General features: G+C 43.9%; 1 protein-coding gene across 1 annotated transcript in view; it reads right to left on the bottom strand.

Annotated features, from left to right (window-relative positions):
* Heg1 (heart development protein with EGF like domains 1) overlaps window positions 1–24,675 on the bottom strand; it is a 67,863-nt gene extending 43,188 nt beyond the window's left edge. The window contains exons 1-6 of the mRNA XM_090330699.1: window positions 24,657–24,675; window positions 24,164–24,211; window positions 13,869–14,165; window positions 10,938–11,234; window positions 5,024–5,353; window positions 3,548–3,883 (exon numbers count right to left, since the gene is read on the bottom strand). Of these exons, the coding sequence (XP_090186825.1) occupies window positions 3,548–3,883; window positions 5,024–5,353; window positions 10,938–11,234; window positions 13,869–14,165; window positions 24,164–24,211; window positions 24,657–24,675 (1,327 nt within the window). The remainder of the gene's footprint in view (window positions 1–3,547; window positions 3,884–5,023; window positions 5,354–10,937; window positions 11,235–13,868; window positions 14,166–24,163; window positions 24,212–24,656) is intronic.
* Between the last annotated feature and the right edge of the window lie 2,742 nt (window positions 24,676–27,417).

The following is a 27,417-nucleotide window of genomic DNA, read 5'->3' as shown; positions in this document are numbered from 1 at the left end:
CAAGGACAGTGCTCAGGCCCTGGGCTCAAGCCCAAGACTGGCAAAAAAAAAAAAAAGAAGTTAGAAGTAGAGGAATGGCTCAAGTGGGAAGGGGACCTGACGGGCAAAAAAGCTAAAGGAGAGCACAAGGCCATAGGTTCAAGCTCCAGTACTGCCACCAAAAATATTAGCCTAGACCATTATATTACATTTTCAAATAAATCCTTCTTTTCAGAGACTTCACCAAAGTGAAGTCCTCTTCTTGGCCTGGACTCGTCACAGTCTGTCTATGAGAAAAGGAACTCTTCCTAGTTCTTATTTCCTATAAGGAATAAAGGACATGTGTTGACGGAAAATGGATGTAAAGTGGAGTGTTCAGTAAATTCATTTCAGGATGCATTTATATTGAGAATCAGGGATGAACATGGGGATAGGACATGCAGTGACCCAGAGCAATAGCAAGCCAGGAACCACAGGAGGTGACTTGAGGCCCAAGAGCTCAGAGACCATTGGGAAGTCAAGCAGGAGAGACTCTGAGCATAATTTCTCTAGACAGAGAGAAAGGGACCTTGGAGAAGAAGATCTTAAATACTGTGAAATTTTAAGTGAACAACACATCATCAGAGTTGTAGGCTTAACAGAATCATGACCTGAGACAGAGGATCCAAATCTGAATCTAGAAAAAGGAATCAACTCTAAAAGGCCAGACTGCATTATTAGTCAGTTTTGTGTGATTCAGAGGAAAGGAGATAAATCAGGGTATCCATTATATTGAGATCATTTCAAGAAGCAGACCTACTCCTTGTTTTAAAAACTGAACCCCAAGTCACATTAAAAATCACATTTTCTCCATGCACAGACTTCAGAGAAAAGTGTGAGTGTCCTCTACTTAGATGTGTGTCACTTTCATGACCAGCATGTGCTTTTTCATGCCACAGGAGGAGTAATATGTGGTCATTTCCTGAACAATAGGGATTCTAATATGGAGAAAATAAAGTTGCTGTTATTAGTAGTTGAGAAGTAAGAATTGAAATCTACTAAAGGTTAAATCTGTCAAAAAAGTAAAAAGACACACTATAGACTAAGAGAAAACACCTGGAATTACACATCAACGAAGAGATGAGTATTCAGAACACGCAAAGAACTCTTTTTGTGTGGGTCGTGGGATCTGAACTCTGGGCCTGGATATTGTCTGTGAGCTCTTCAGCCCAAGGCTACCACCCTACCCCTTGAGCCACAGCACTACTCACAAAGAACTCTTATACTCTATAATAAAAAGATAGCCCAATTGGCTAGATATGGTAGGAAGAAGAAGCACAAATGAAGAAGATACAAATGAGCATCATTAGTCAGCTGAGAAATGTAAATCAAAATCAATGAGATATCACTTCATCCTCTAAGATGGCTATATTTAAAAAGGTGAACAACAAGTATCTGTGAAGATAGGGGACATGGGAACAGCTGTACATCACCAATAGGAACATAATATGGTGCAGCCACACTAACAAACAGATTGGTATGTTTCAAAAGCTTAAAAATGGTGCTGTCATACATCTGGAAGTTCTAGGCGAGAACATGTCTCTGTGAAACATTCATACAGGGCCAGGAGTTTGGCCTAGTTGCAGAGTGCTTGCCTGGCATGCACAAAGACCCAAATTTGATTCCTTGGCATCACATACATAGAAAAAGCCAGAAGTGGTGCTGTGGCTCAAGTGGCAGAGTGCTAGCTCTGAGGAAAAAGCCCAAGGACAGTGCTCAGGCCCTGAGTTCAAGCCCCAGGACTGGCAAAAACAAAACGTCCATACATGAATGTTCATGGGAACATTATTAATACTAGCCAAAAGGAAAGAACATCATAAACATCTATCAAATGGTGAAAGTACATAACTACAAAAAGGAATGAAGATATATGCTAAGCATAGATGAACATCATAAGAACAAAGCCACAAAAGCCCACGTATTATATGATTTCTTTTGTATGTGTGCCAGTCCTGGCCCCAGCACAGTCCTTGGGTTTTTTGTTTGTTTGTTTTGTTTGTTTTTTCTCAAGGCTAGCACTCTTCCACTAGAGCCAGGGTTCCACTTCTGACTTTTTGGTAGTTTAGAGGTAAGAGTCTCATGGACTTCCCTGCCCTTGGTGACTTCAAACTGTAATCCTCAGATCTCAGCTTCCTGAGTAGCTAGGATTACAGGTGGGGAGCCACCAGCACCTGGCATGTGTTTCCATTTTAAAGTAATGTCTAGAATAAGCACATCCACAGAAAGGAAATTAACTGGTTGCCAGGGGCTAAAAAGAAGATAGGCCAGGGTCTGGGGATGTGGCTTAGTGGCAGAGTGCTTGCCTAGCCCTGGGTTCGATTCCTCAGCACCACATTAAACAAAAAAAGTCAGAAAGTGGTGCTCTGGCTCAAGTGGTAGAACCTGAGCACAAAGAGGTTCAAGGACAAGGCCTAGAAGGAGTTCAAGCCTCACAACTGGCAAAACAAACAAACGAAAAGATAGACCAGGAAGCAAGTGCTGTTGTATATGGGTTTTTACTAGAGTGGAGTGATAAAAATGTTTAAGAATTAATACAGTAATGAAAATTGCACAACTAAAAATTATTGTACCCTTTACATGGGAAAATTGCCTGGAACAGGAATCATATCTCCAAGCTGCCTTAAAAGGAGGAGGGGTTTCTTTTTGATGCCTTTGCCGAATGATCTGGAGTTAACAGTGACTTGTAGCTTCCTAACCTTCACTTTCTAGAAGCTCTGTGACAGAAGGAGTTGCTGGGGTACGATATGAGCAACAGAAAACGGGAAGATATGGACACAGAAATCCCTGGGTTACTGGGTGAGGCGGAATTAACTTTCTCATATGTAGCAGAAAATTAAATAGATGGAATATACAGATATACCTGTATCAGCAGTGTAGAAAAATGGCCTGGAAATAATGAAACTAATGGTCCATAAGGATTTTTTTCCTGTACTAGGCTTGAACTCAGGGCCTGGACACTGTCCCTCACTTTTTTTACTCAAGGCTCCAATTCCAGCTTTTTGGTGGTTTACTGGAGATAAGTCCATCAGACTTTCCTGCCTTGTCTAGTTTCAAACTGTGGTCCTCAGATCTCATTATTCTGAATAGCTAGGATTACAGGTGTGAACCACCAGCCCCTGGCTAGGAAGAGTGTGTGTGTGTGTGTGTGTGTGTGTGTGTGTGTGCGCGCGCGTGCGTGCACGCTGGTTCTAATGCTTAAGCTCAGAACCCTGAGATTGTTTTGCTCAAATCTAGCATTTTACCACTTATGCCACATCTTCCAGCATTTTACTAATTAGCTAGAGATAAGAGTCTCACAGACTTTTCTGCCTCAGCTGGCTTTGAAATCCTTAGGTCTCAGCTTCCTGGGTAGCTAGGATTACAGCTGTGAGCCTGTCAATAAAAATAGTTTCTAGCAGAATTATTAGTGCATGCTTTGGTATGCATTAATAAAATAATTAATAAAATTGAGTGCTAGGAAGATCATACATATCATTAATCCCCTCCATTCCCCACTCCCAGAATACACTTTAGTGAAATGAAAACTTACTTGAGCGCTCTCCACGTGGCGCTGAGGAATCTAGGCTTTTAAAGGAAGATGTAGACGAAGATTCCGAGTAACTTCTCTCACCCAGCACTGAGTTTCCTTCTTTGGACTGTTGAGCAGAGTCTGAGAACTGGGTCAAAACTAAAGTGTTCACAACCTCAGGATAGGAAGCAGAGCTTTCTCTCACATCTGCATATGTCTTGCTGTTGGTCAAGAACCAGCGTGCTGTGCTTTCTCCAACTCCCATGGCAGGAACTGACCTATAAACTATCTCCGTTTGCGGCCTGAGTCTTTCATTTTCTGTTTCAGAGAGGCTGGCAAGCTGATGTCCTCCAAGGGCTGTCAGATATTAGAGGGGAACAGTCAGACACAGGTATGAAAAAGATCCTCAATGACTTAACAAGTGAGTTCTCTCGAAGGAAAGCTCCTTTTGTAAGGAATCTTACCTAGTGTTTATTGTATCTACCACCTAACAAACACTCTCGTTTTCTAAATAAAGTTATTTGAGTGTCAGTAAGATAGCAACACTGAAAGTAAAGGCTGGTGAATGGCACTATTAAACAGCACATATGTAAATAAGAACAAGTTATAGGACTGAGTGTTTCAATCTCTTTCCCCCTGAAAAGTAGTGCAATTAGTACAACGTGCATAATTACACAGTTCACAGTCAAAGCACTTTTCTAAAACAGTTACAATACTAATGAACATCCTAATTCTGACTAGTTAAAAATGAACTATAGGTCCCAGAACCAGTAGCTCACACCTGTAATCCTAGTTACTCAGGAGGCAGAGATAATTTGATGATCATGGTTCAAAGCTAGCCCAGGCAGGAAAGTCCAGAGTCTCTTTCCCTCCAGTAAATGATCAATAAAGCCAGAAGTGGAGATCTGGCTTAAGTGGTAGGGTGCTAGCTGTAAGCAAAAGAAATCAAAGGACAGTGCCCAATCTCTGAGGAAAGAAGAATGTCACTCTGAAGTTGATACAGTAAACTGAATGAAATGTGGAACCAACTCTGAGAGCCCCTCCAATCTGCTGAGTGAGCTACCAGGCTGGCAGGCTTCAGTTCAATCCGTGCCTAGGGAAGTGGAACCTTTTCCTCTGATAAGAGCCATCTGGACGTTTGTAACATTATTTGCAGTCCATAGAAAATTATCAATATAGACAGCTGATAAGTAGACAGGTCTGTTCCCCTATGTAGCAGATGACTCTTTGGGCCTTCTACAGTGCGGAACAGAGAGGATCCTCACCCCTGCTCTAGGCCTCTAAGAGGTCAAGAGGCGGGTGATACTGGCCCAAGCCAACTTCAGTGTTGTCATGAGATGAAAATAAACAATGCAGTAATATGACAGGCCACATAAAGGACTTCCTGTCATCAGAGAGTAAACTTTTACTTCAGAGACTTCAGATCGTCTTGAAGAAGCCCCTGGAGAGAATTTAATTATTCAAAAATATTCTAGCTGATCTAAATGGAATGCTTACTTAAGGAATCATTTTGCACATGTAATGATGTAAATCCAAATTCATTTTCTGTGGATGGCTCAAGGAATTCTTCATCGCCTGGATTTTCAGTTACTTTACTGTTAGTTCCAGATTCTTCCACGGTGGGTGAGACAGAAGTCGTAGCAGTTCTGAAGTGTTCAGGGAAACCTTCTGTCTCATTTACAGGTGCCAGGCTGACAGCCAAAGACCGAAGCACCCTTAGAACCCCAACAGTGAGTGTGGAGGCAGCATGCAAGCTCTTTGTGTGGCTGCCTGATGGGCTCTGGACACCGGTGACGTCACCATGAAACCCCTCCATCCTCTCAGAGGCTGAAACAGAAGCAAACAATATCAGGGATGCATCTAGGTAGAAATAGTTTTGTTTTACCACATTTTGGCATATACTATGGACCTAATAGATGACATTTGCATGTATTTACACACACATGTGCAAGCAGGGCACACTCTACCACTAGGCCAAACTCCCGGCCCCTGAACTCAGAAGATTTGATTCTTTACTTACCAATTCAGCAATATATATATATATACATATATATATATGTATGTATCTATACACACACACACACACACACACACAGATTACAGGGGTCCCTTATCAAGCACAAGGAAGCACTTTATGTGCAAGCTGAAAGAAATGTAGTAAAAAGCAAGACAAAAGCAGCACAAATACATTATTTACCTTGACTTTTTTTTTTTTTTTTGGCATCAGTCTTGATACTTAAACTCAGGACATGGGCACTGTCCCTGAGCTATTTTTTTTTTTTTTAACTGAAAGCTACCACTTAAGCAATAGCTCCACTTAAAGATTTCTGGTGGTTAACTGGAGGTAAGAATCTAATGGACTTTCCTGCCCTGGCTGGTTTCAACCTCAATCCTCATATCAAGGCTCCAGATTAGTTAGGAATTCAGGCCTGAGTCATAGGTACTGCCCAGCTTTTTACTGTGATTTTTATAGAGGAAAAGAAAACTGCTTTACATACTATTGAGAAGTGCTGTTTTGTTTTAGTTGTGTGGTCTCTTTATTCAAATACTATTATGGATTTAAATGCAGTCCAAAAAGACAATGAAGAGTTGCGCCACTTAAGATGCCAGTCTCCCTCCACCCAGGCCTAGGGTTCTACAGAGCAGTCAGGATACTCCTGGCCTAAGGCTGTAACTCCCAGCCGTATCCCCATCAAAGGTTCTTCACTGTTCCTCAACTGCTGGCCACTGTCAACACTGAACCTGGGCTTCTAACCAGTAGGAGGTATTTATTCTTACCCCCCCACCCCCCTGTGAATTTTATGTAGTTTTATCTAAAAAGTGACAGTCTTCAGTATTTTAATTACTTAGTTTTACTAAGCTTTAGAGACTAGCTCACAAACCGACAGACTACTCCACTGAGTCCTCTAGAACATCAAGGACTCCAGGCTCAGAACAGTTTTTCTGTCAAATTGACAGTATTGACAACTGAGTAGCTGTCCAGAGCCTCAAGGATTAAATTGTACTCCACAGGTTAAAATGCATTGTCTGTTCACATTTTATAGGTGGTTCGCTAATAACTCTCTTCCACAAACAACTCTCCAAAGGGTAGGAACTGACCTCCAAAAGGGTACATTAAAACTGAATTCTAAAGGTGTTGATGTAGCTCAGTGGTAGAGCACTTGCCTAGTACTTAGCACATGCCAAGTCCTGGGTTCAATCTCCAGTACCAAACACACACACACACACACACACACACACACACACAAGGAAATTAAAAATTTTACTCCAAACAAAAACAAAGTGCAGGAAAGCTTGGTGAATACAAAGAAACATCATGCAAGAGAAGAGAATAAATTTTAATAAGCTAAATATAGTAAAAAGTGCTCTATACCTATACAATGACTTTAAGGCGTTTTCTCCTAGAAAAGGAAGTTGTTATTATAAATGTTCCTTGAAGATCATTCTTAAGGGCAGTGGTGACCAAACAAATAAGTTTTAAATAAAGACAGAAAACACAGAGGCCTGGAGTTTGGCCTAGCGGTAGAGTGCTTGCCTAGCATGCACAAAGACCCAGGTTTGATTCCTTGGTACCACATACATAGAGAAAAGCTAGAAATGGTGCTGGGGCTCAAGTGGTAGAGATCTAGCCTTGAGAAAGCCCAAGCCCAGGACTGGCAAAAAAAAAAAAAAAAAAGAAGAAGATGAAGAAGAAGAAGATGATGATGATGATAAAAGAAAGAGAAAACACAGGAAACAAAGGGTTCCCTTTACTTTTACAGAAAACCACACACCCAACATAACCCAACATAACCTGCCATGCTAGTTATTGGACCTTAATAAAAACAAAATGAAGGCACAAGCACTCCAGAAAAGCAATTGATAGGAAAGAATAGAAAGGTGTGGATCAACAGTAATTGAAATAAAAAAACAGAAAGGTGTGGAGGAATCAGAGAGACTATTTAAGCCCCACATGGCTTAAAAACAGTAACAATAAAAAGCACTTTAGTATAAAAAATGAAAAGTATAATATACACATGTCCCAATTCATTAGCTCCACTGTTTTAAAATACTTTTAAAACAATTTTAGCTAAGCCCCTGTGTCTCATGCTTGTAATCCTAGCCACTCAGAGACTGAGATCTAAGATAGAGGTTTGAATGTAGCAGGAAAGTCCATGGGACTCTTATCTCCAAATTAATCAACAAAAAAAATCAGACATGGAGCTGTGGCTTAAGTAGTAGAGTGCCTGCCTTGAATGAAAAGTTAAGGGACAGTGTTCAGGCTCTGAGCTCAAGCCCTAATACCTACAGTGGGTGGGTGAGCGCGTGCACGCGCACACGCGCGCGCACATGCGCGCGCGCGCGCGCACACACACACACACACACACACACACAGCAATTTCAATTTTATTCCTACTCATACAATCTTCTCATTGAAAATAGTGTTGATTTTACTGGATTCTGCTTTGATAGCCCTGGCCTTTTCATCTTGGTAGTTTTAGCAACTAATTAGCCACAGAAATAACAATCACAAAAGTCACGAAGACACGTCAAAAAAGAAAAATAGCTGTTTTCTCAGATCTAAGCACTATGTAGAGAACACTGTTTCTTCATCTCAACCCCACTTCATTAAAGCTACCATGGATAGACATGGTGGTTTGTACACATAATCCCAGCACTCAGGAGGCAGGAAGATCATGGATTAGAGGATTAGAGTCTGAACTATATAGGTCAACCTGGGCCAACCTGAATTACATGGTAAGACTCTGTCACAAACAAAACACTACCATTACTTGACCAATTGCAATGTGTCAGGCACTGTGCTAAGCACTTTATCTCCTAACTCACAGCAAAACAATGATATGCATGTGAATGCTCCTGTAGATTAGAGAAAATATTTGGTCCAACCTAATCTGTAGTCACTAGTTATATTACTAACCAAACAAACCAAACACCTGCTACATTGATCTAAGGGAAAATGTACTACCATTTCTATCAGTAGAGCTAATGATTATTTAATAATTGTCTTTCCATTCCTCAAATAACCATTCAAAAATAAGAATACAGCTTGAGAATGGAGAATTGTAGTTTGTCAGCCTGGGCAGAAAAATGAGTGATACTTCTTTTCAATTCCTAGCTAAGTATACTGGCTAACCAGTCACCCTGAGTGCCATGGAGGCTGAGATTGGGAAGACCCCCAATGTCAGGCCAACCTGGATAGAGAAGCCTGCAAAGCTCTGTGTCCATGAAGGGAGATGGAGCCAAGTGGGAAGCCTAAAAGCAGACAGAACAAGCATGGGGTGGGGGCAGGAAATAACCAGCTGGAGGCATGGCTCAGTACAAGCAAGCATGAAAGCAAGTTCAAATCCTAGTACCAATAGGCTCAGACACAAACCAAGTTCCTTGCCTTTGTAAAAGGAGGAAGACCTTTATACCACTTATTTGATCTAATATATAGATCACTCTCCAATCAGTACAAACACAGTAGACCTCAGACACACTTCAGAATGTCAACCTTGACCTGACTACTGTCCAGAACTTGCCAGAAGTAGGGCTGAAGTAGCTGATATTTGAGAAAGAATCTAAAATCTCCTGAGCCATTTATGTCCTCTCCTTTTACATAGTGAGGTCACCACAAAGCAATTTACCTGGACCACATTAGTTCAGCTAACCACAGAAATATTTTTATAAGTTGAGATATATTATTAAACCCTGCTATTGGAATCTATATCAAATATCACCTCTTAAAGAACACGAGCACAATTTCCACAAAACAGCAAGTGAAGACATTTAACAATCTTCAACATTGCTACATAAAAATACTTCTCATAGAATCTACAGCCCCTAACCATGCACGCCTATGGACTAAATTGTATGCTTACTTTATCTGACAACAATCTCATGCTCCACCCCAATTTCCCTTTGTGCCCTGGCTTCCAGGAAGCTTAGACTAAATTTAGTGCTCAATTGTAGCCACTCACACAATTCAACATACACATATCTCTTTCCGCCTTCAAAAGAGAGCTTTTCTTCTCTGCTTCTTTCTTTGTTTACTTTCCCCCACAATGATCAAATAGCTGCATGATCATGATAGAAAATATGGAATGTGTAGAAAGGTATATAGTAGTAGAGGTGGTAAAGCAGCAAGATTCTTTTTTTGTCAGTTGTGGGGCTTGAACTCCAGGCCTGGGCACTGCCCTTGAGATCTTTTGCTCAAGGGTAGTACTCTACCACTTGCAGCCACAGGGTCACTTCTGGTTCTCTGGCAGTCCATGAGATAAGAGTCTCATGGACTTTCCCAGCTTCTAACTGCAACCCTTAGATCTCAGCCTCCTGATTAGCTAGGATTACATGAGTGAGCCACTGGTACCCAGCCAAGAAGAATTTCTTTGCTGAAGTCTGATTGTGCTACATGGGCCTATGCCTGATTTAATTCTGTGAGGCATAGGATTCGTTTCCAGGAGTAGGTAACTCCTGGCTTCCCAGCCTTGGATGCTGGGCTCATTCATGTTTCTGTGAAGCTGGGGAGGAGCAGATGAGGTCCCAGCTACAAAGGCTGAGTGTACGAATGCAAGTGTGGGTGGAGGAGGGTACCAAATGATGAAACTGCAGAGAACCCTTCAGATGATATGACCATTTCCCTGAGACGCTTGAACTCCCCACTTTGTACACCCTTGCAAGGAGCATCACTAATCTGACTAACTGAGCTGAGAGCATTATATTAACTAGAGGATGGGGTCGCCAAGTATCAAAAGACACAAGCCTCCATCCCATTTGTCTACTTCTCTTTCTTCACAGAGCTAAACAGCTAGGACAGGAAACTCAAGCTCTGCATTAGCTCAAGTCCTGCTAGCTCCACACACCAGCCTCACAACTCTTAGTATTTGTGTGTGGGTATGGAGAAAGGAGAGTCGGGGAGGGAAGAGGCAGAAAACATTGAACAGATAACCCACAGCAGCCAATAATCCTTTTCTTCCTTATACAATTTAAATATATTTGAGCTGGGCACTGGCAAGTTCACACCTGTAGGCCTAGCTACTTGGGAGGTTGATACCTGAGGACCACAATTAGAAGGGGGACTGGAGAGAAAATTCCACGAGACTCTTATCTCCAATTAACCACCAACAAGCTGGAAGTGAAGATGGCTCAAGCATAGCCTTAAGCAGAAAAAAACCAAGGGACAGCACTCAGGCACTGAGTTCAAGACCTCACCCAAAAATAAAATAAAAGTATTTGAAACAGAAACTTCAATACTGAGGTAAACTGTTTACATAGGTTGTACTTGTATTCCAGATGCTGCTTGGCATTACAGGAATGGCTGTCCTTCCCCACCCTCCCACCCACACCTTATCCCGTTGCAGCTGGCTGTACACCTGTAGTTACAGCTGTTCTCAATGGCTGTGGAGGGGGTGAGCTAAACAGAAGTACTCACATGAAGGGTGGCCTGAGGAAGGAGAGTAAGCCGGTGTCCTGGAAAAGTGCTGTAAGATGAGCTCTGATTCCGAGGAATTTTTCCTCCTGGAGAGAATGGCCCCTTCTCTGGGCTCAGAAGTAAGGGAGGACAGGACAGAAGCTGACATGTCCGCTACTTGGGTGTGTACAGTTCCCGCTCCTGAGAGCTCCTTCCCCTTCTCCAGGGATACTGTAGATGTTTCACTCTCAGTTTGAGAAGGGGAACTTTTTTCTTCTGAACTTGAAATGCTGGGGGGCAGGTGAAGCCTTTCTGAGGCTGAAAAAAAGATAGCAATAATTAAAATTCTACCAGCATGGCTGAGTGCCCATGGTTCACACCTGTAATCTTAGCCACTCAGGAGGCTGAGATCTGAGGATCCTGGTTCAATGCCAGCCTGGACAGGAAAGTCTGTGAGACTCAATCTCCAATTAACCACCAAAACTCCAGAAATGGAGCCATGGCTCAAGTGATAAATGTATACTTGCTAGCCCTGAGCACAAAAGCTCAGGGACAACGCCAAGGCCTTGAGTTCAAACTCCAGGACCAAACACACACACACACCCCTTCCCATTAATTTTTAATGGGATCAGCTCTCTCTATGAAATATGAGTGTTAAGAAATAAGGATCAATTGTTCATTCTATGAAAATATTAACTCCTGAGCCAGGAACAGTGGCACACATATATAAACCTAGCTATTCAGGAGGCAGAGATTAAGAAAACTACATTTCAAGACCAGACTGGGAGGCCAAGAATTTAGCCTAGTGGTAAGAGTGCTTGCCTAGCATGCACAAAGACCTGAGTTTGATTTCTTGGTACCACATACATAGAAAAAAGCTGGCTCAAGTGGTAGAGCACTAGTCTTGAGAAAGCCCAAGGACAGTGCATAGGTCCTGAGGTCAGTCCCCATGACTGGCAAAAAAAGAAAAAAAAAAAGACCAGCCTGGGGAAAGCAGTTCACAAGACCCCATCTCAACAAAAAAGAGGTGAGCTTTGATAGTATGTGCCTGTTACTTAACCATAGAGAAGGCACAAACAAGATTGCGATCAAAGCTAGCCCAGGCATAAGCACAAGACCCTATTTGAAAAATAACTAAACAAAAAGGACTGGTAGAATGATTCAAGTGGTAGAATGCCTATCTAAGCAGTATAAAACCCTGAGTTTAAACTCAGTAGCACCCAAAACATAAACTTCTGAAAGAAAAGCCACTAAGCAAGACAAGTTTTTTTTGACCTCACAGTCTGCTTCCCCGGCCCCCCCACTTTGTATATGGGGGGAGGGGAAGGCAGAAGTATAGCAAAATGATCAGTATTGGGTGCAGAATGAAGGTTAGATTAGACTATGGAATTAGAAACCAGGGTCGTATCATCATAACTCACCACCCTCATCCCACAAAGTTGGAACTTATTGGAATCCATCACAAACAGAATTTCCAGAATATCTGGATCATCAACAAAACCAGGCAATATGTGTAGCATTCCTAAGCTCCTTAGCCAGTATGCACTGATGAAACGCAGAAATTACCCTCGTATATTTCCCTTACGGTACTGAGGGCCACCAATCAGACTTGTAGTCAGCCTTGTCCCTGTGGCATGAAGCCGTGGGGTCATCTTGGATGGCTCATCCTTCAGGTCCTCAACAAGTACCTTTCCTTTGTGAAGTTTTCACCAAGCCCTACCTCTCCAGCGCCTGTCACCTCGTCAGCTCCTGGTGTCTGAATGTCTTTGTCTAGCTTGGTTGTTTCCCTCACTCTACATTCCTTTCATCTTCTTCCCTCCATATCACAGATTAGAGAAGGGCTGCTAGATGACTCCTTAACACATCTGCCTAACAGTATCACTCCATTATGCAGAACCTGACAGCCACTCTTCCCAACACACCAAGTTCAAACTACAAAAGCTCTTCATCACTGTCCTACTTGCTGCTCTGTGTACAACTTAGGCCTTTTCCCAGACAGGATGTCCTGCTGCCCCACCCAGAGGCCACATGTGCCCTCACACACTGGGCGTCCCCCTCCTCACCCCACCCTACCCTGCCTCACTCGGACACACAGACTGCCTCGCTTTCAGCTAGCTGCTAACTGTCCTTCACACACTGGGCTCATTAGAGTCTCTGAGCTTCAGTTCTCATATTCCTGTGAGAATAACATGCCCTCACCAGCTTCTGGCAAGGATTGCTAGAATAGACATGCTGGTATGCAGTAGATATCTAAACCATTACTCTTCTCTGCCTTCTGGGCTTCAATCAAATCTTACCCATGGAGCCCTACTCCCTTCCTGAAATCCTCTGCTAAAAATAGCAAATCAAGCCAGACACCAGCGGCTCACTCTTGTAATCCTAGCTACTCAGGAGGCTGGGATCACTGGATAGTACTCTGAAGCTGGAAAAGTCTATGAAACTCTTCTCTCCAATTAACCATTAAAAAAATCTGGAAGTGGAGCTATCGCTCAAGTGGAAGAGCACTAGCCTTGAACAAAACAGACTCAGAGACAATGCCCAGGCTCTGAGTTCAAGGCCTAGGACTGACACAAAAAGAAAAAGAAAAAAAAGGAAACCACCAAACTGTGTAACTAGAACACCCATCTAAACCCCATCAACACATACGAAGACAACCTGACCACACATCCCATCAGACCTGTGCCTCTGAGGTTGGAGTGTGTAATAAGACCCCTTTCGGTTCAGATCAGCCATGAAACAGAGATGCCACAGAGCAACCAGGATGCTCAACCAATCCACACCCTCATCTGGCCTGCCACAGCTGGGGTGCATACCTCTCAGGTCTGATGCACGCTAGCCAGGACCCTCGAGGTGGGTACAGCTGTTCTGGATTGGGGAACAGGAGTGTGGAGGAAATTCTGCTTCTAGCACTGAACATATACAAATATAATGAACACCATCACGCACACTCACATAAAGTGCTGTCCTGGGAGGTTAGGGCTGTGGCCATCTCAGACAAGTGCCCAGCAGGTACAATGGTGAAATCTGTTTGCCTTGAAGACTCGTTCCTTCCCTGAGCACTTGCCATTTCAGTAAGGAAAGGGAGGTTTTCTGGAGATTCTGAAGGAAGATGGCTTGTTACGGAGGTCGGGGTCATCATACCCTCTCTGGAGACCGCCGTGGAAAGGTCCTTTAGATCCTGGTGGAAGGCAGTGTTGTCACCGGGGGGCTCAGTGTTGCTCCTTCCTGGCCCATAGTTGCTTACAGCAGCTAAAACGATGAGAAATGGCATGAGGGAGATTTGCTGGTTCTGAAAAATAAACCTTCAGAGAAGCCCATTTACCATCACCAGCAGGCCACTTGAGGTAACTGCTGAATGAAGCTCTCCTCGAAAGTCCCATTTCTAACTGGAAACAATTCTCTTTCTGCTCAGGGAAGGAGGGGATGTGGGCACTGTGGGAAAACCTCCGTGGGGATGAATGAAGTCACCGCTATATTTATGAGTGAGGTAATAATGTCACACCATCCGGTAGACAGAGACTGCAGGCAGGCGGGACTATGGTTTGTATGTAACTGTCACGCACCAACACACACAGAAGGAGTAAGTTGTCTTGTAGATTAGTGCTTGTCTAGAACATAGCAAGAAACAAACAAAACCCACTTGGGTATAACTTTATTTTGAAGAGGTATTTGGGGGCTTGAATTCAGGACCTAAGCACTGTCTCTGAGCTTCTTCTGCTTGAGGCTAGCACTCTACCACTTGAACCACAGCTCCAGTTCTGGCTTTTTGATAGTTAAATGGCAATGAGAGTCCCATGGACTTTTCTGCCCAAACTGGCTTCAAACCTTGATTTTCAGATCTCAGCTCCCTGAACAGCTAAGAATACAGGTGTGAGCCATTACTGCCTGCCTGTGCATAACTTTAATAGTCACATACTTTAAATAATTAAAACATGAAATTAATGTTTTATCTCATTTAACATGTAGAACACATTATCATTTCAATATACATTTCATGTAAAGAATATCCAAGATATCACTATACTTTCTGCGTTAAACCTCTGGAATCCAGTGCAGATTTTTGCAAGCTATATGGACAGTCGAGTAACCATGTGGCTGGTTTACCGAGCAAGGGCAGTTCTGGACCAGTGGCACCACAAGCTGTAACTCCCTTATTTGAGGTGGGTTGGGTGGAGATTATAAAAACTTCCACAAGAGATTCAGACAAACTTTCCTGAGGGAATCATTTCCTCCCTCAAATCCTTTGAGGATTACTGTTTTTAAGCCTTCAATTCTGTTTCCTGGAGGTGATAATTAGCAGAGGCTTCCTGTAGAGGGAGGGAAGTTGCCCAGGCATCTGAGCTTCTCTGGACCCAACCCCACCCAGGCAAGGATTACACTAGAAAGGGGGCCGGGGAGGGTGTCTGCAGGGGCAGCCTCAACGTCCCCACGTTGAACGCTGAACTTGAGACTCTTAAGTCATGGACAGCAATGACACATCAAGCACGTTCCCTTTGTTCTTCCTGTCTGAGATACAAAGGCAAGCTGGCCTAGCTGGATGAAGAGAAAGACACTTTTGAGGAACTGGGCCCAATGTGGAGGAAATTATTCTCAAAGAAAACCAGAGAAGGCCTGGGAATGTGCTTAGTGGTAGAGTGCTTGCCTAGCATGCATGAATCCCTAGGTTCAATTCCTCAACACCACATAAACAGAAAAAGCCGGAAGTGGCCTTGTGGCTAAAGCGGTAGAGCGCTATCCTTGAGCAAAAGAAGCTCAGGGTCAGTGCCCAGGCCCTGAGTTGAAGCTCTAGGACTGGCGAAAGAAAGAAAGAAAGAAAGAAAGAAAGAAAGAAAGAAAGAAAGAAAGAAAGAAAGAAAGAAAGAAAGAAAGAAAGAAAGAAAGAAAGAAAGAAAGAAAGAAAGAAAGAAGGAAAGAGAGAGAGAGAGAGAGAGAAAGAAAGAAAGAAAGAAAGAAAGAAAGAAAGAAAGAAAGAAAGAGAGAGAAAGAAAGAGAGAGAGAGAGAGAGAAAGAGTGAAAGAGAGAGAGAGAGTGAAAGAGAGAGAGTGAAAGAGAGAGAGAGAGAGAGAGAGAGAGAGAGAGAGAGAGAGAGAGAGAGAGAGAGAAGCAAGCAAGGAGGAAGGGAGGGAGGGAAAACCAGAGAAGAGCTTATGACAGAGCACTGCAGCTCATTCCTGTAACCCCTACTACTCAAAAAGTCTGAGATCTAAGGACTGTAGCTGGAAGCCAGTCTAGGCAGGAGAGTCCCTGAAACTCTTATCTCCAATCAGCCACCAAAAAGTCAAAACTGAGCCTGGCACTGGTAGCTCCTGCCTATGATCCTACCTTCTTAGGAAGTTGAGATCTGAAGATCACAGTTCAAAGCCAGCTTGGGTAGAAAAACCCAATTACCACAAAAGCCAGAAGTGGCACTGTGGCTCAACTGGTAAAACACCAGCCTTGAACACACAAAAAAAGCTCAGGGACAGCATCCAGGCCCTGAGTTTAAACAACAGGACTAGCAAAAAAAAAAAAAAAAAGACAAAAAGACAGACACAGCTCAAGCTGTAAGGTGTCATCCTTAAATGAAAAAGCTAAGGGACAGCACCCAGACCCTAAGTTCAAGCCCCAGTATGAGCACACATATGCGTGCGTGCGTGCACACACACACACACACACACACACACACACACACACACACACACACAATGACTGTAAAAAACCATGAACAAAGTGACAAACTATAAGAGAAAATAATGAACTTAACTCTGTTAGAACTTAGGACAGTGTGAGACCCAGCCACTGAGGAGTGTGGCTAGCCTTGGACAAAGCACGATGGCCTTGGGAACAGTGGAAGTCCTCATCCAGTCAGGTCAAGGAGCCCCATTGTGGAAACAAATGGCCACATGAACACAGGTGTGGCTCACCTTGAACCCTGCTCTTTCCTGGAGGGTAGATCAAGGATGGCCGAAAGGAATTTTTAAAAAAGTACACTACAAACAAAACTAAAAGGCTGATGGCAGTCCTGCAGTACCCTCCAGAATCCTGCATGACCAACAGCTAAAAGTGCTGAAGAAAACAGTTGTTTTGTTTTGTTTTTTAATATTTCTAGCAGGGCACGGTGGCTCACGCCTATAATTCTAGCTACTCAGGAGGCTGAGATCTGGGGATCACGGTTCAAAGCCAGCCCAGGCACTAAAGACTGTGAGACTCTTATCTCCAATTAATCACTAGAAATTGGGAAAGGGGGGCTATGGCTTCAGGGGTAGGGCGGTAGCCTTGAGCTGAAGAATTGAGGGACAGCGCCCAGGCCCAGAGTGAGTGCTCAGCACAAATTCACCATGACTATGATGGTGGGAACCTCAAGTTCAGCATGTAGGTACAAGAGGTTTTAAAGCTGAACATACTGAAAATGACTGAAACTCTAGAAGAATGATTTAAGCTGAGTGCTGGTGACTCACACCTGTAATCTTAGCTGCTCGAGAGGCTGAGATCTGAGGATAATGATTTGAAGTCAGCCCAGACCAAGATTTTTATTTCTAATTAACCAGTAAAAGGCTAGAAATGGAGGTATGGCTCAAATGGTAGAGTGCCAGACTTGAGCAGAAAAAGCCAATTGAGAGTGAGAGTCCCTCAGTTCAAGCCCCAGGACTACAGAAAGAAGAAAAAAAAAAAAAAACTTTAGAGAATTGGCCAGCCAAGTGCAGATGGCTCACACCTAAAATCCTAGCTACTCAGGAGGCTGAGATCTGAGGATCAAGGTTCAAAGCCAGCCCGGGCACAAAATGATCTGAGACTCTTCTCTCCAATTAACCTCTAGAAAAAGGGAAGTGGGGCTTGGCTCAAGGGTAGGGTGGTATCCGTGAGCTGAAGAGCTCAGGGTCAGTGCCCAGCAGAGTTCAAGCCCCATGACCACCCCCCCCCAAAAAAAATTGGCCAAACCTGGCATAGTGGCTCACATCTGTAATCTTAGATACTCAGGAGCTGAGATATCTGAGGATCACAGTTCTAAGCCAGCTGGGGCACTAAAGACCCGGAGACTCTTATTTCCAGTTAATCACTAGAAAAATCGGAAATGGCTCTGTGGCTCCAGGGGTAGGGCGCTAGCCTTGAGCTGAAGAGCTCAGGGTCAGCACCTAGGCCCAGAGTTCAAGCCCCACGACCCACAAAAAAAAAAAAAGAATCAACCAATCATCTTAATGATTCAGTCTTTATGGCCACTGAGCAGTAAATCACACACAATTGGCACATCCCATTTTTCAGGTTGTGTGTGTGTGCACACGTGCGCACACGTGAAGTCCTGAGACTTGAATTCAGGGCCTGAGCCCTGTCCTTGAGCTTTTTTTTTTTTTCCTCAAGGCTAGTGTTCTAACACTTGAGCCACAGCTCCATTTCCAGCCTTTTTGCTGGTTAACAGGAAATAAAGAGTATCATGGACTTTCCTGCCTAGGCTGGCTTTGAATCATGATCCTTAGATCTCATCCTTCCGAGGAGCTAGGATTACAGGGAACTGGTGACGAGTTTCAGGATATCTTTTAAGCAGGAAATGTCATCCTTCTTTCTTTACTTGATCCCCTAAGTCAGGACACACCCTCCCTTTCCATCATGAAGGAAGATTAACAATAGAGTTTTATTGCTTTGCTTGTTTTTTATTCCTTCAAGTAGACAACTTCCACTACTGTGGCATAGTCTAAATGTTCTAAAACATCTGTTTGGGAGCCAGCATCATAAGGGATGCTGGCCCAGCCCAGGATAGGATTTCTTAATGAGCAGCTGCTTACCACAGCTCCTCTCCAGTGACTGGGGGTTTTCAGCTCCCATTGTTTCTGAGTGGTGCAGAGGGAGTGTACCAGGAGTCATTCAAAGAGGCAATTTCCTCCTGGAAGACCAGCCCCACCCTACCCTGGCCATCAAGCTGTGAAGGGACCAAATGTCAAGTGCTGCCAGCTGCCAGCTTGTGTGTCTCAGGCACAGAGTTGAAGAATAGGCCTTTATGTTCATGTCCTTCCACTCGATTCAGATTTCACCAGCCATCTACCCAGTGCTTACCATCTGGTGAAAGTTTTCGCATAAATTATCTCATTTAATGCTTGTGACAGCTGTGGTGGATGGGGAAACCGAGGGTCCGAAAGACTGAAGTGATGCCGCAGGGTCAAGGACTACCATCAACAGACATGATCAGAACCAGGTCTGGGTCCATCACACTTCCTCGGGAGGCTTCAGGGCACTGACTACTAAGGCAGAGCCACAAAAGTCCCACTGGCCTTGAAACTTCTGCCTTAAACACAAGTGCACTGTCCTTGTCCGTGATCTCCCTCAGAGGAAAGGGGCCGCCAAGCACATGGGCTTGGGAGCCTGGCAGCGTCGGTCGGGCACCAGCTGCACATCATTAGACTGAGCAAAAGGACTTCTAAATCAGCTTCTAAGGCAGATATAATTTTTATGCATCCTGAAGAGAATGGTAATGAGAGGAAAGCAGAATGGAGAATGAATTTGAGAGAAACAAGAAAAGTCTGTTTACCGGTGGTGAAGGTGGATTATTAGACTTTTCAAGTGAAAACATGTAGTATCACCGAAGGGTTTCAGGTTGTTGGCTAGGAGGAAGAAGAGAAGATAGCCTGGGAAGGACTATTCGAGGATCAAGGACTGACTGTAAGGGGGAACTGAAATTTGGAGGAAGAGGCAGAACCAGAAACATGACCGCAGGTGACAAGGGAAGGATAAGGCAAGATTAAGAGGAGGGCCAGCTGGGTGTTAGAGGCTAACATCTGTATTCTTAGCTACTCAAGAGGTTGAGATCTGAGGATCTCAGTTTGAAGCCAGCCTGGGCACAAAAGTCCATGAGACTCTTATCTCCATTTAACCACCACAAAACTAGAAATGGAGCTGTGCTCAAAGTGGTAGAGTGAGTGCTAGCTCACCCAGGCCTTGATGTGAGCCCAAGGACTGGTACCAAAAGAGAGAGACAGAGACAGAGGCAGAGAAAGAGACACAGAGATAGAGAAAAGTATTAAAAGGTGGGAGGCAGACTTTGAACCCCCTCCCTTTTAGGTTCCTTTTAGTATAACGGGTATAGCCTTAGACTGCAAAGGAGGGGAGGTTTTTACAGGTGCTTTCCAGGAGAATGAAACTGTACTTCTGTTCACAGAGATCCAATTAAGAAATCCCACACATTTTCCAATCTGCAAAGTGCTTTTTACAGGATAATTTTAGGGGTCCTAAATTATCCTTTTAGATCCTGACATTTTGAGTAGCAGACACAAAGGTATGCTTGCTCTCTTATGAAAGAGAAGAATGAGTCTTAGCACTAAAGTCGCCTGCCCAGATTAACCTAGAAAATAGGTGGCAGAGAAAAGACTAGAGATTGACTCTTCAGTTTCTTGCCCCATGAATCACATTCAGATAAAAACCAGTTGGGGACCCAGCTGCCAATGGCTCATGCTTGTAATCCTAGCTACTCAGCTGAGGTTCTGGATATAAAGCCAGCAGGAACAGGAAAGTCCAGGAGACTTTTTTTTTTTTTTTGCCCATCCTGGGGCTTGAACTCGGGGCCTGAGCACTATCCTTGGGCTTTCTCAAGGCTAGAGCCCTACCATTTGAGCCACAGCACCACTTCCAGCTTTTTCTATGTATGTGGTACTGAGGAACCTGGGTCTTTGTGAATGCTAGGCAAGCACTCTGCCCCTAGGGCACACTGCCAGCCCTCCAGGAGACTCTTATCCCCAATTAACCACCAGAAAACTGGAAGTGGACCCTAAGTTCAAGCCCCACAACAACAAAAAAAGTGGGGTGGGTCAGTGGTGGCTGTGAAGATCAAAGTTCAGCCAGTTCTTTTTTTATATGTTTTTTATTGTAATTAATAGAAGGGTTACATTATATTCGCCAGATAGACGGTGCATTACTTCACATACATTGATACCCTTTCTCATGTCTTGGTCCCCATTTTCCTCCCCCCAACCCAGCCCCTCATCTTGTTTTCCTCCCTTCCCTATCCGACTTCAAATAACCAAATACGCATATATAGAATCTATCAGACAACCAGGAGAAATACTGTAACAATATGAGATAACCAAGGGACAGCAAAAGAGATGAGAGATAACATGGTACATTAAGGACAACAATCACTCATTATATGGCTTTTATTTCTATATCCTGGAGGTCCTCTCATTTAGCGTCATTCTATCTGGCTTTATGAATCTACATTTTGTTCTATTGTAAATCTCTGCTAGGAGAGCCCCAAGGTTTCTACTGATTATGACAAATGAGGGAAACCATTGAGCCTATGTTCCTTTGAGTCTGGCTTACTTCACTTAATATGATTTTTTCCAAGTCTTTCCATTTCCTTACAAATAGGGCGATGTCATTCTTTCTGACTGCAGCATGTAATTCCATTGTGTATAAATACCACATCTTGTTGATCCACTCATCAACTGAGGGGCATCTGGGTTGGTTCCATATCTTTGCTATGGTAAATAGTGCTGCAATGAACATGTGCTAGTGGATTTAGTATGTCCTTGCTTCTGGATGATTGGGTAAATGCCAAGTAGTAGAATTGCTGGGTCATAGGGGAGCTCTATGTTTAGTCTTTTGAGGAACTGCCATACTGCTTTCCATAGTGGTTGAACGAGTTTGCACTCCCACCAACAGTGTAGTAGTGATCCCTCCTGGCCACATCCCCTCCAGCATCTGTTGTTATTAGATTTCTTGATCCTGGCCATTCTAACTGGAGTGAGGTGGAATCTTAGAGTTGTTTTGATTTGCATTTCTTTTATGTTCCGCCAGTTCTTTTAGCCACTCCAATTCATGAAGTGTGCCATGCTTCCCCTGCTCTTACACCCATGATGCTTGCACCATTCATTCTAGCTGGTGTGTCATTGATGCCTATGCCCTCCATAGATGGCAACCATTCACAAGGACCACAGAAACCCTCAGATGTCAGAATTAAGACCCATGAGGGGAAGAAACAACTCTAAATCCACAATATAGACAGTGAGTGGCATTTATGAATTAAAGAAAGATCTACCTTTATACCCATTAAAATAGCTATTATTAAAGAGAACACCTGGACACTGGTAGCTCACGTCTATAATTCCTGCTACTTGGGAAGCACAGACTGAGAGGATTGTGTTTCTCAGCCCAGGCAAAAATTTCATGAGATCCTACCTCAACCAATAGTTGACTATGGTGGTGAATGCATGTCATCCTAGCTATGGCAAAAAGCTTAAATACGAGAATCATTGACCACACCAGCCTTGGGCAAAATTGAGACCATATTTCACAATTAATCAAAGCAAAAAAGGAGCCCTGATTGGAAGCAGCAGAACATCTGCATAGCAAGCACAAAATTAACACAAAACTGTAACTCAAACCTCAATGCTGCCAGAGAGAGACAGAGAAAGAAGAAGGAAGGAAGGAAGGAAGGAAGGAAGGAAGGAAGGAAGGAAGGAAGGAAGGAAGAAAGGAAGGAAGGAACAATAAGGACATAGAGAAAATGGAGCCATCATGCATTGCCGACAGAAATGTAAAATGGGGGGCTGGGAGTTTGGCCTGGTGGTAAAGTGCTTGCCTAGCATGCATGAAGACCCAGGTTCAATCACTCAGTACCACAAACATAGAAAAAAGCCGGAAGTGGTGCTGAGGCTCAAGTGGTAGAGCTCTAGCCTTGAGAAAGTCCAAGAACAGTGCTCAGCCCAGGACTGGCAAAAAAAAAAAAAAAAAAAAAGAATGTAAAATGGTACAACCACCACAGAAAACAATATAGCAGTCCCTGAAAAACTTTAAACTCTTGCATAGATATCCAAAAGAACTGAGAGCAAAGACCCAAATCGATTTTTGTATGCCACTCTCACAGCAGCATTATTCACAATGGATAAAAGATGAAAGTAATGAACATGTCCATTAGTGAATGAATGGATTATGAATATATATTCATAATGCATATACATTTAATATATGTAGATATTACATAGCCTTAGGAATGAGTGACACCCTAACCTAGGCTACTAATATGGTAACACTCTGAAAACAAATGAAATGCGCCAGACACGAAAGGATAAATATCATATAATTGTATATATGTGACATTCTTACAATAGGAAATTCATAAGATAGTGTTCATCAAGGGCTGCGGGCAGGGAGGGATTGGGATTACCCAATGACAAGGATCATACACTTAGAAATGGTTAAAATGGTAAATATTGTTGTGTATTTAGCCATAAAAAAATAAATAAATAGACTTACTGGGCACCACCCACAGCAAGACACTGGGAGAGCTACAAGAGTGACTCAGAAAAACTGCCTCTAGGAACTTTCTGCTTCCAAGGGAGCTGAACTATGGAAATAAATCCCCAGAATCCCTCTGGGGAAGAGGCCCAGAGAGGCAAAAGCTGTGAGTGCCCTGGAGTGTACAAGGCCAAAAGCTGGGAGTGGGACATGACCTCCCCCTCCCCAGTCCTCCACAGGAGGGAGATTTCAGGCCGGATGGTCCCTGGTGGGATTTTCTGGGGCATTAGAGGAAGGTGGCTGTAATCTCTCCAGAAAGGCAGCCGCCCACTAGGCTCCACAACTCTGAGATGTGTTTTGAAAGGCTGCGGCGGATGTAATGATTTTGGGTGGAGAACATTTAGGAGCCAAATAAGTTAGTGTGAACAAAAGACTAGGTCTTAGATCTGGACGGTCCAGGGCTCAGTGGGAGTTTAATTTCCTTCCTAGTTCTTACCTTAAAAGGAGCACATCCTCCCCCTCCACCACCACCTTTAAAAAAAAATCACACAATGAAGTATTTGGACTTTTCAACAGCTTCCCCTCCAGGCAGACATTAATAATGAAGACGGCGAACTTTTATGAAACACACACTGTCTTCCCTCCCTGTGTGGGGGCCAGCCTTTGGTCAGAGGGGTATCCTCCCATCCCCTCCCCTGCAGACCTGCAGGACTGAGCCAGGGGTTGGCCTGGAGCCCTGAGGTCAGCCTTCTAGAAACATTACTGGCCCTGAAGTTGTCTCAGGGACACTACTCAGGCAAGAGGGACAGATGAAGGACCTAGAGGGAACCCTGAGCTCTTTTTAAAAATAACTCCACAGGGCTCTTCTTTGTTTGGAAGGTCTTGAGAAAAAGCTCCAGGGTGGAAGGTCAGAAGGTTACTAGTATGTACACACTGCTCCCTGCTACGAGGTGGTCTGCCTTATTTCTAGGTGCCTCCATTTTCTTTACCTCTATCCTTTGAGAAATAAACACCCAACTGAGCAGCTGAGGAGGGGCTCCTGTACCTACGGGAAACTTTGGTCAAGCAGCAGAGGTCAGTGGCTATGCCAGGCTTGGCTGAGAGGCAGAGGACACAGGGTGAGGGAGCAGGCCTGCAGGGCCCTGGTCAGTGGAGCCCTCCCTCACACCCCCAGAGGAAGCCAGTGGCGGGGCCCCACCAAAGGAGACCTGCCAGGTTAGTGAAACAATAAAAAGGCAAGGAAAAACATCCTGGTTCTGAGGAGGAAGAGCAGAAGAGGAGGCGCTGAGGCGGGGCAGGAAGAAGAGGATAAACCACTGAGTGCAGACTGCAACCCTGGAGGGTCCTGGGCTTTAAATCTCTCCACTAGAACAGGCAGCTGGCTTTTCTAAGTTCTGCCATTAATCTCTTCTACAGACCTCTGTGAGGTGGCCCCAGACTCAAAGAAAACCCCAGAAGCATCATTTGTCTGGATGGTTTGAGACTTGAAAATGGAGGAGATGAAAGAGTCTGGGCTGGAGAAGGGGCCCTGGTCACCGGCACCTCTGGGTGGCTTCACCATGGAGGCGCCTTCAGGGGGTAACTAAGTCATATCCAGACAGAGGGAGAAATGAAACATTTACTAACATGTCAGTAGACTTAGACTAGGAAGCTCAGGCTCTTTTGAAATATAACCTCTGTGTGTGTGCGTGCGTGCGTGCGTGCGTGCATGCGTGCGTGCGTGCGTGTGTGTGTGTGTGTGTGTGTGTGGTGTTTTAATTCAGTTAGCATAGCAGAAGAATAAAATAAGGTTGAAAAGAGAGAACAAAAAGAGAAACTTACAGAGAGAGGGGGAAATAAAACTAGGAAATTAAAAAGCAAAAGATAGGGGCCAAGAGCATGGCCTGGTGATAGAAAGCTTGCCTAGCATGCATCAAGTCCTAGGTTCCATTCCCCAATACCACATAAAAAGAAAAGCTGCAAGTGGTGCTGTGGCTCTAATGGTGGAGTACTAGCCTTAAGAAAGCCCAAGGAAAATGCTCAGGCCCTGAGTTCAAGCCTAAGGACAGGCAAAAAAAAAAAAGACCAAAAGATATACCAGAGCAGGATTATAATACATTTAAATAATGTTATGATATAGGTATATATTATACTACTTTATATATATTTAGAAATATTATAATAGAGTTACATTATATTGTAATCTGGGTATCATTTGCTCTAGACCAGGCCCCCTGCATTTCCCATGAGTTATCTCAACTTATTTTCATGAAAGATGATCTCATTATTATCCTGTTTTCCTAAAAAGGGACCTCAGTATAATTATATTGAGTAATTTTCCCACAGTTACGAAGAAAATAGTAAAATTAGATCCAGCTCTGATTTTTTTAAATCCTAATGTATGTATGTATTATGTATGTATGCATGCATGCTGGTTCTAGGGCTTGAACTCAAAGCCCTGTACTCTTGACTTGGCTTTATTTTTGCTCAATAGTCCTCTACCACTTGAACCATACCTCCACTTCCAGCTTTTTGCTGGCTAACTAGAGATGAGGGTACCACAGACTTTTCTGTCAGAGCTGGCTTTGACCCATGATCTTCAAATTTCAGTCTCCTAAATAGCTAAGATTACAGCTATGAGCCACCAGAGCCTGGCTAAAAAGGAAGAAAATAAGGAAATCAGGGCCACACATGAGTCTCAGTGGTCGAGTGCTTACCTGGCACTCATAATGCCCTGGGATCACCCTCAGCACCCCCCAAAAGATAGAAAAATTATACAGCTGAGCACAATGGCTCTCTCCTGTAATCCTAGCTATTCAGGAAGCTGAGATCTAAAAATTGCAACCCAAATGCGGCCCAGGTAGGTATCTGTGAGATTTATCTCAACCACCAGAATTCTAGAAGTGGAGGTATAGCTCAAGTAGTATAGTAGTTACCTAAAAAACTAAGGGAGGGACCAGGAGTTTGGCCTAGTGGTAGAGTGCTTGCCTAGCATGCACAAAGACCAGGGTTCAATTCCTTGGTACCATATACATAAAAAAAGCTGGAAATGGTGCTGTGGCTAGCTCTGAGAAAGCCCAAGAACAGTGCTCAGGCCCTGAGCTCAAGCCGCAGGACGGGCATGAGAAAACAAAAAGCTAAGGAACAGCATCCATGAATGCAAGCTGCAGGACCAACACACACGCGAGCACACGCACGTGCACGCGCGCACACACACACATACACACACACACACAGAAAGAGAAAAAGAGGAAGGAAGGAAGGAAGGAAGGAAGGAAGGAAGGAAGGAAAGGAAAGGAAAGGAAAGGAAAGGAAAGGAAAGGAAAGGAAAGGAAAGGAAAGGAAAGGAAAGGAAAGGAAGCAGCAGGGTGCGGTGGCTCACGCCTGTAATCCTAGCTACTCAGGAGGCTGAGATCTGAGTATCAAGGTTCAAAGCCAGCCCAGGCACAAAAGGACCTGGGACTCTTACCTCCAATTAACCTCTAGAAAATGGAAAGTAGGACCTGGCTCAAGGGTAGTGTGATAGCCTTGAGCTGAAGAGCTCAGAGATAACTCCCAGGCCCAGGGGTAGGGTGGTAGCCTTGAGCTCAGGGACAGTGCCCAGGCTGCGTTCAAGCCCTATGACCCGAAAGAAAGAAAGAAAGAAAGAAAGAAAGAAAGAAAGAAAGAAAGAAAGAAAGAAAGAAAGAAAGAAAGAAAGAAAGAAAGAAAGAAAGAAAGAAAGAAAGGAGGGAGGGAGGGAGGGAGGGAGGGAGGGAGGGAGGGAGGGAGGGAGGGAGGGAGGGAGGGAGGGAGGGAGGGAGGGAAGGAAGGAAAAGAAAGATTATATAAAATGGAAAAAGAATGAAAGATAAAGAAATAGAGCTAAAAAGGAGTCCGAACCCATACTAAAAATGAAAGCCAAAAAGGCCAGAGCCAGGCTTGCTGCAGAAGGAAGGCCTTTCTAGGAGGCCACCTCACTAAGGACAGGGATCCAAACACCAGGTTTACAGTCTAGATATGAATATTACATGTTGACATCCTGTGCAGCCACAGTCAAGTATAGCTCAGAGTTCTGAAGGATTTAGAAGCAATGAAGACGGAAGATTTGGTGGTGATGGCTTTCTATGTGCTAGAGACATGAGGAGACAACAGACCATGGAAGTATGAGTGGTGAATGGAGATGAATGGGCCAGAAATGAGGAGAGGGAGGACAGGATTGCTAGAGGAAACTGTTTGGTTTAAAGCAAAGCATCATAAATGTGTGATCATTTGGCAGATAGCTGAAGGCTCAGAACTGGATTGCTGAAGGAACAAAAAGCTGTTTCTAGACAAAAAGCTGGTG

The sequence above is a fragment of the Megascapheus bottae genome, chromosome 1 (assembly GCF_031878675.1).
Source record: "Megascapheus bottae isolate mThoBot1 chromosome 1, mThoBot2.hap1, whole genome shotgun sequence".
In the NCBI taxonomy this organism is placed as follows: domain Eukaryota; kingdom Metazoa; phylum Chordata; class Mammalia; order Rodentia; family Geomyidae; genus Megascapheus; species Megascapheus bottae.
The sequence above is the reverse complement of the archived record's forward strand: the minus strand, read 5'-3'. Positions and strand labels throughout refer to the sequence as shown.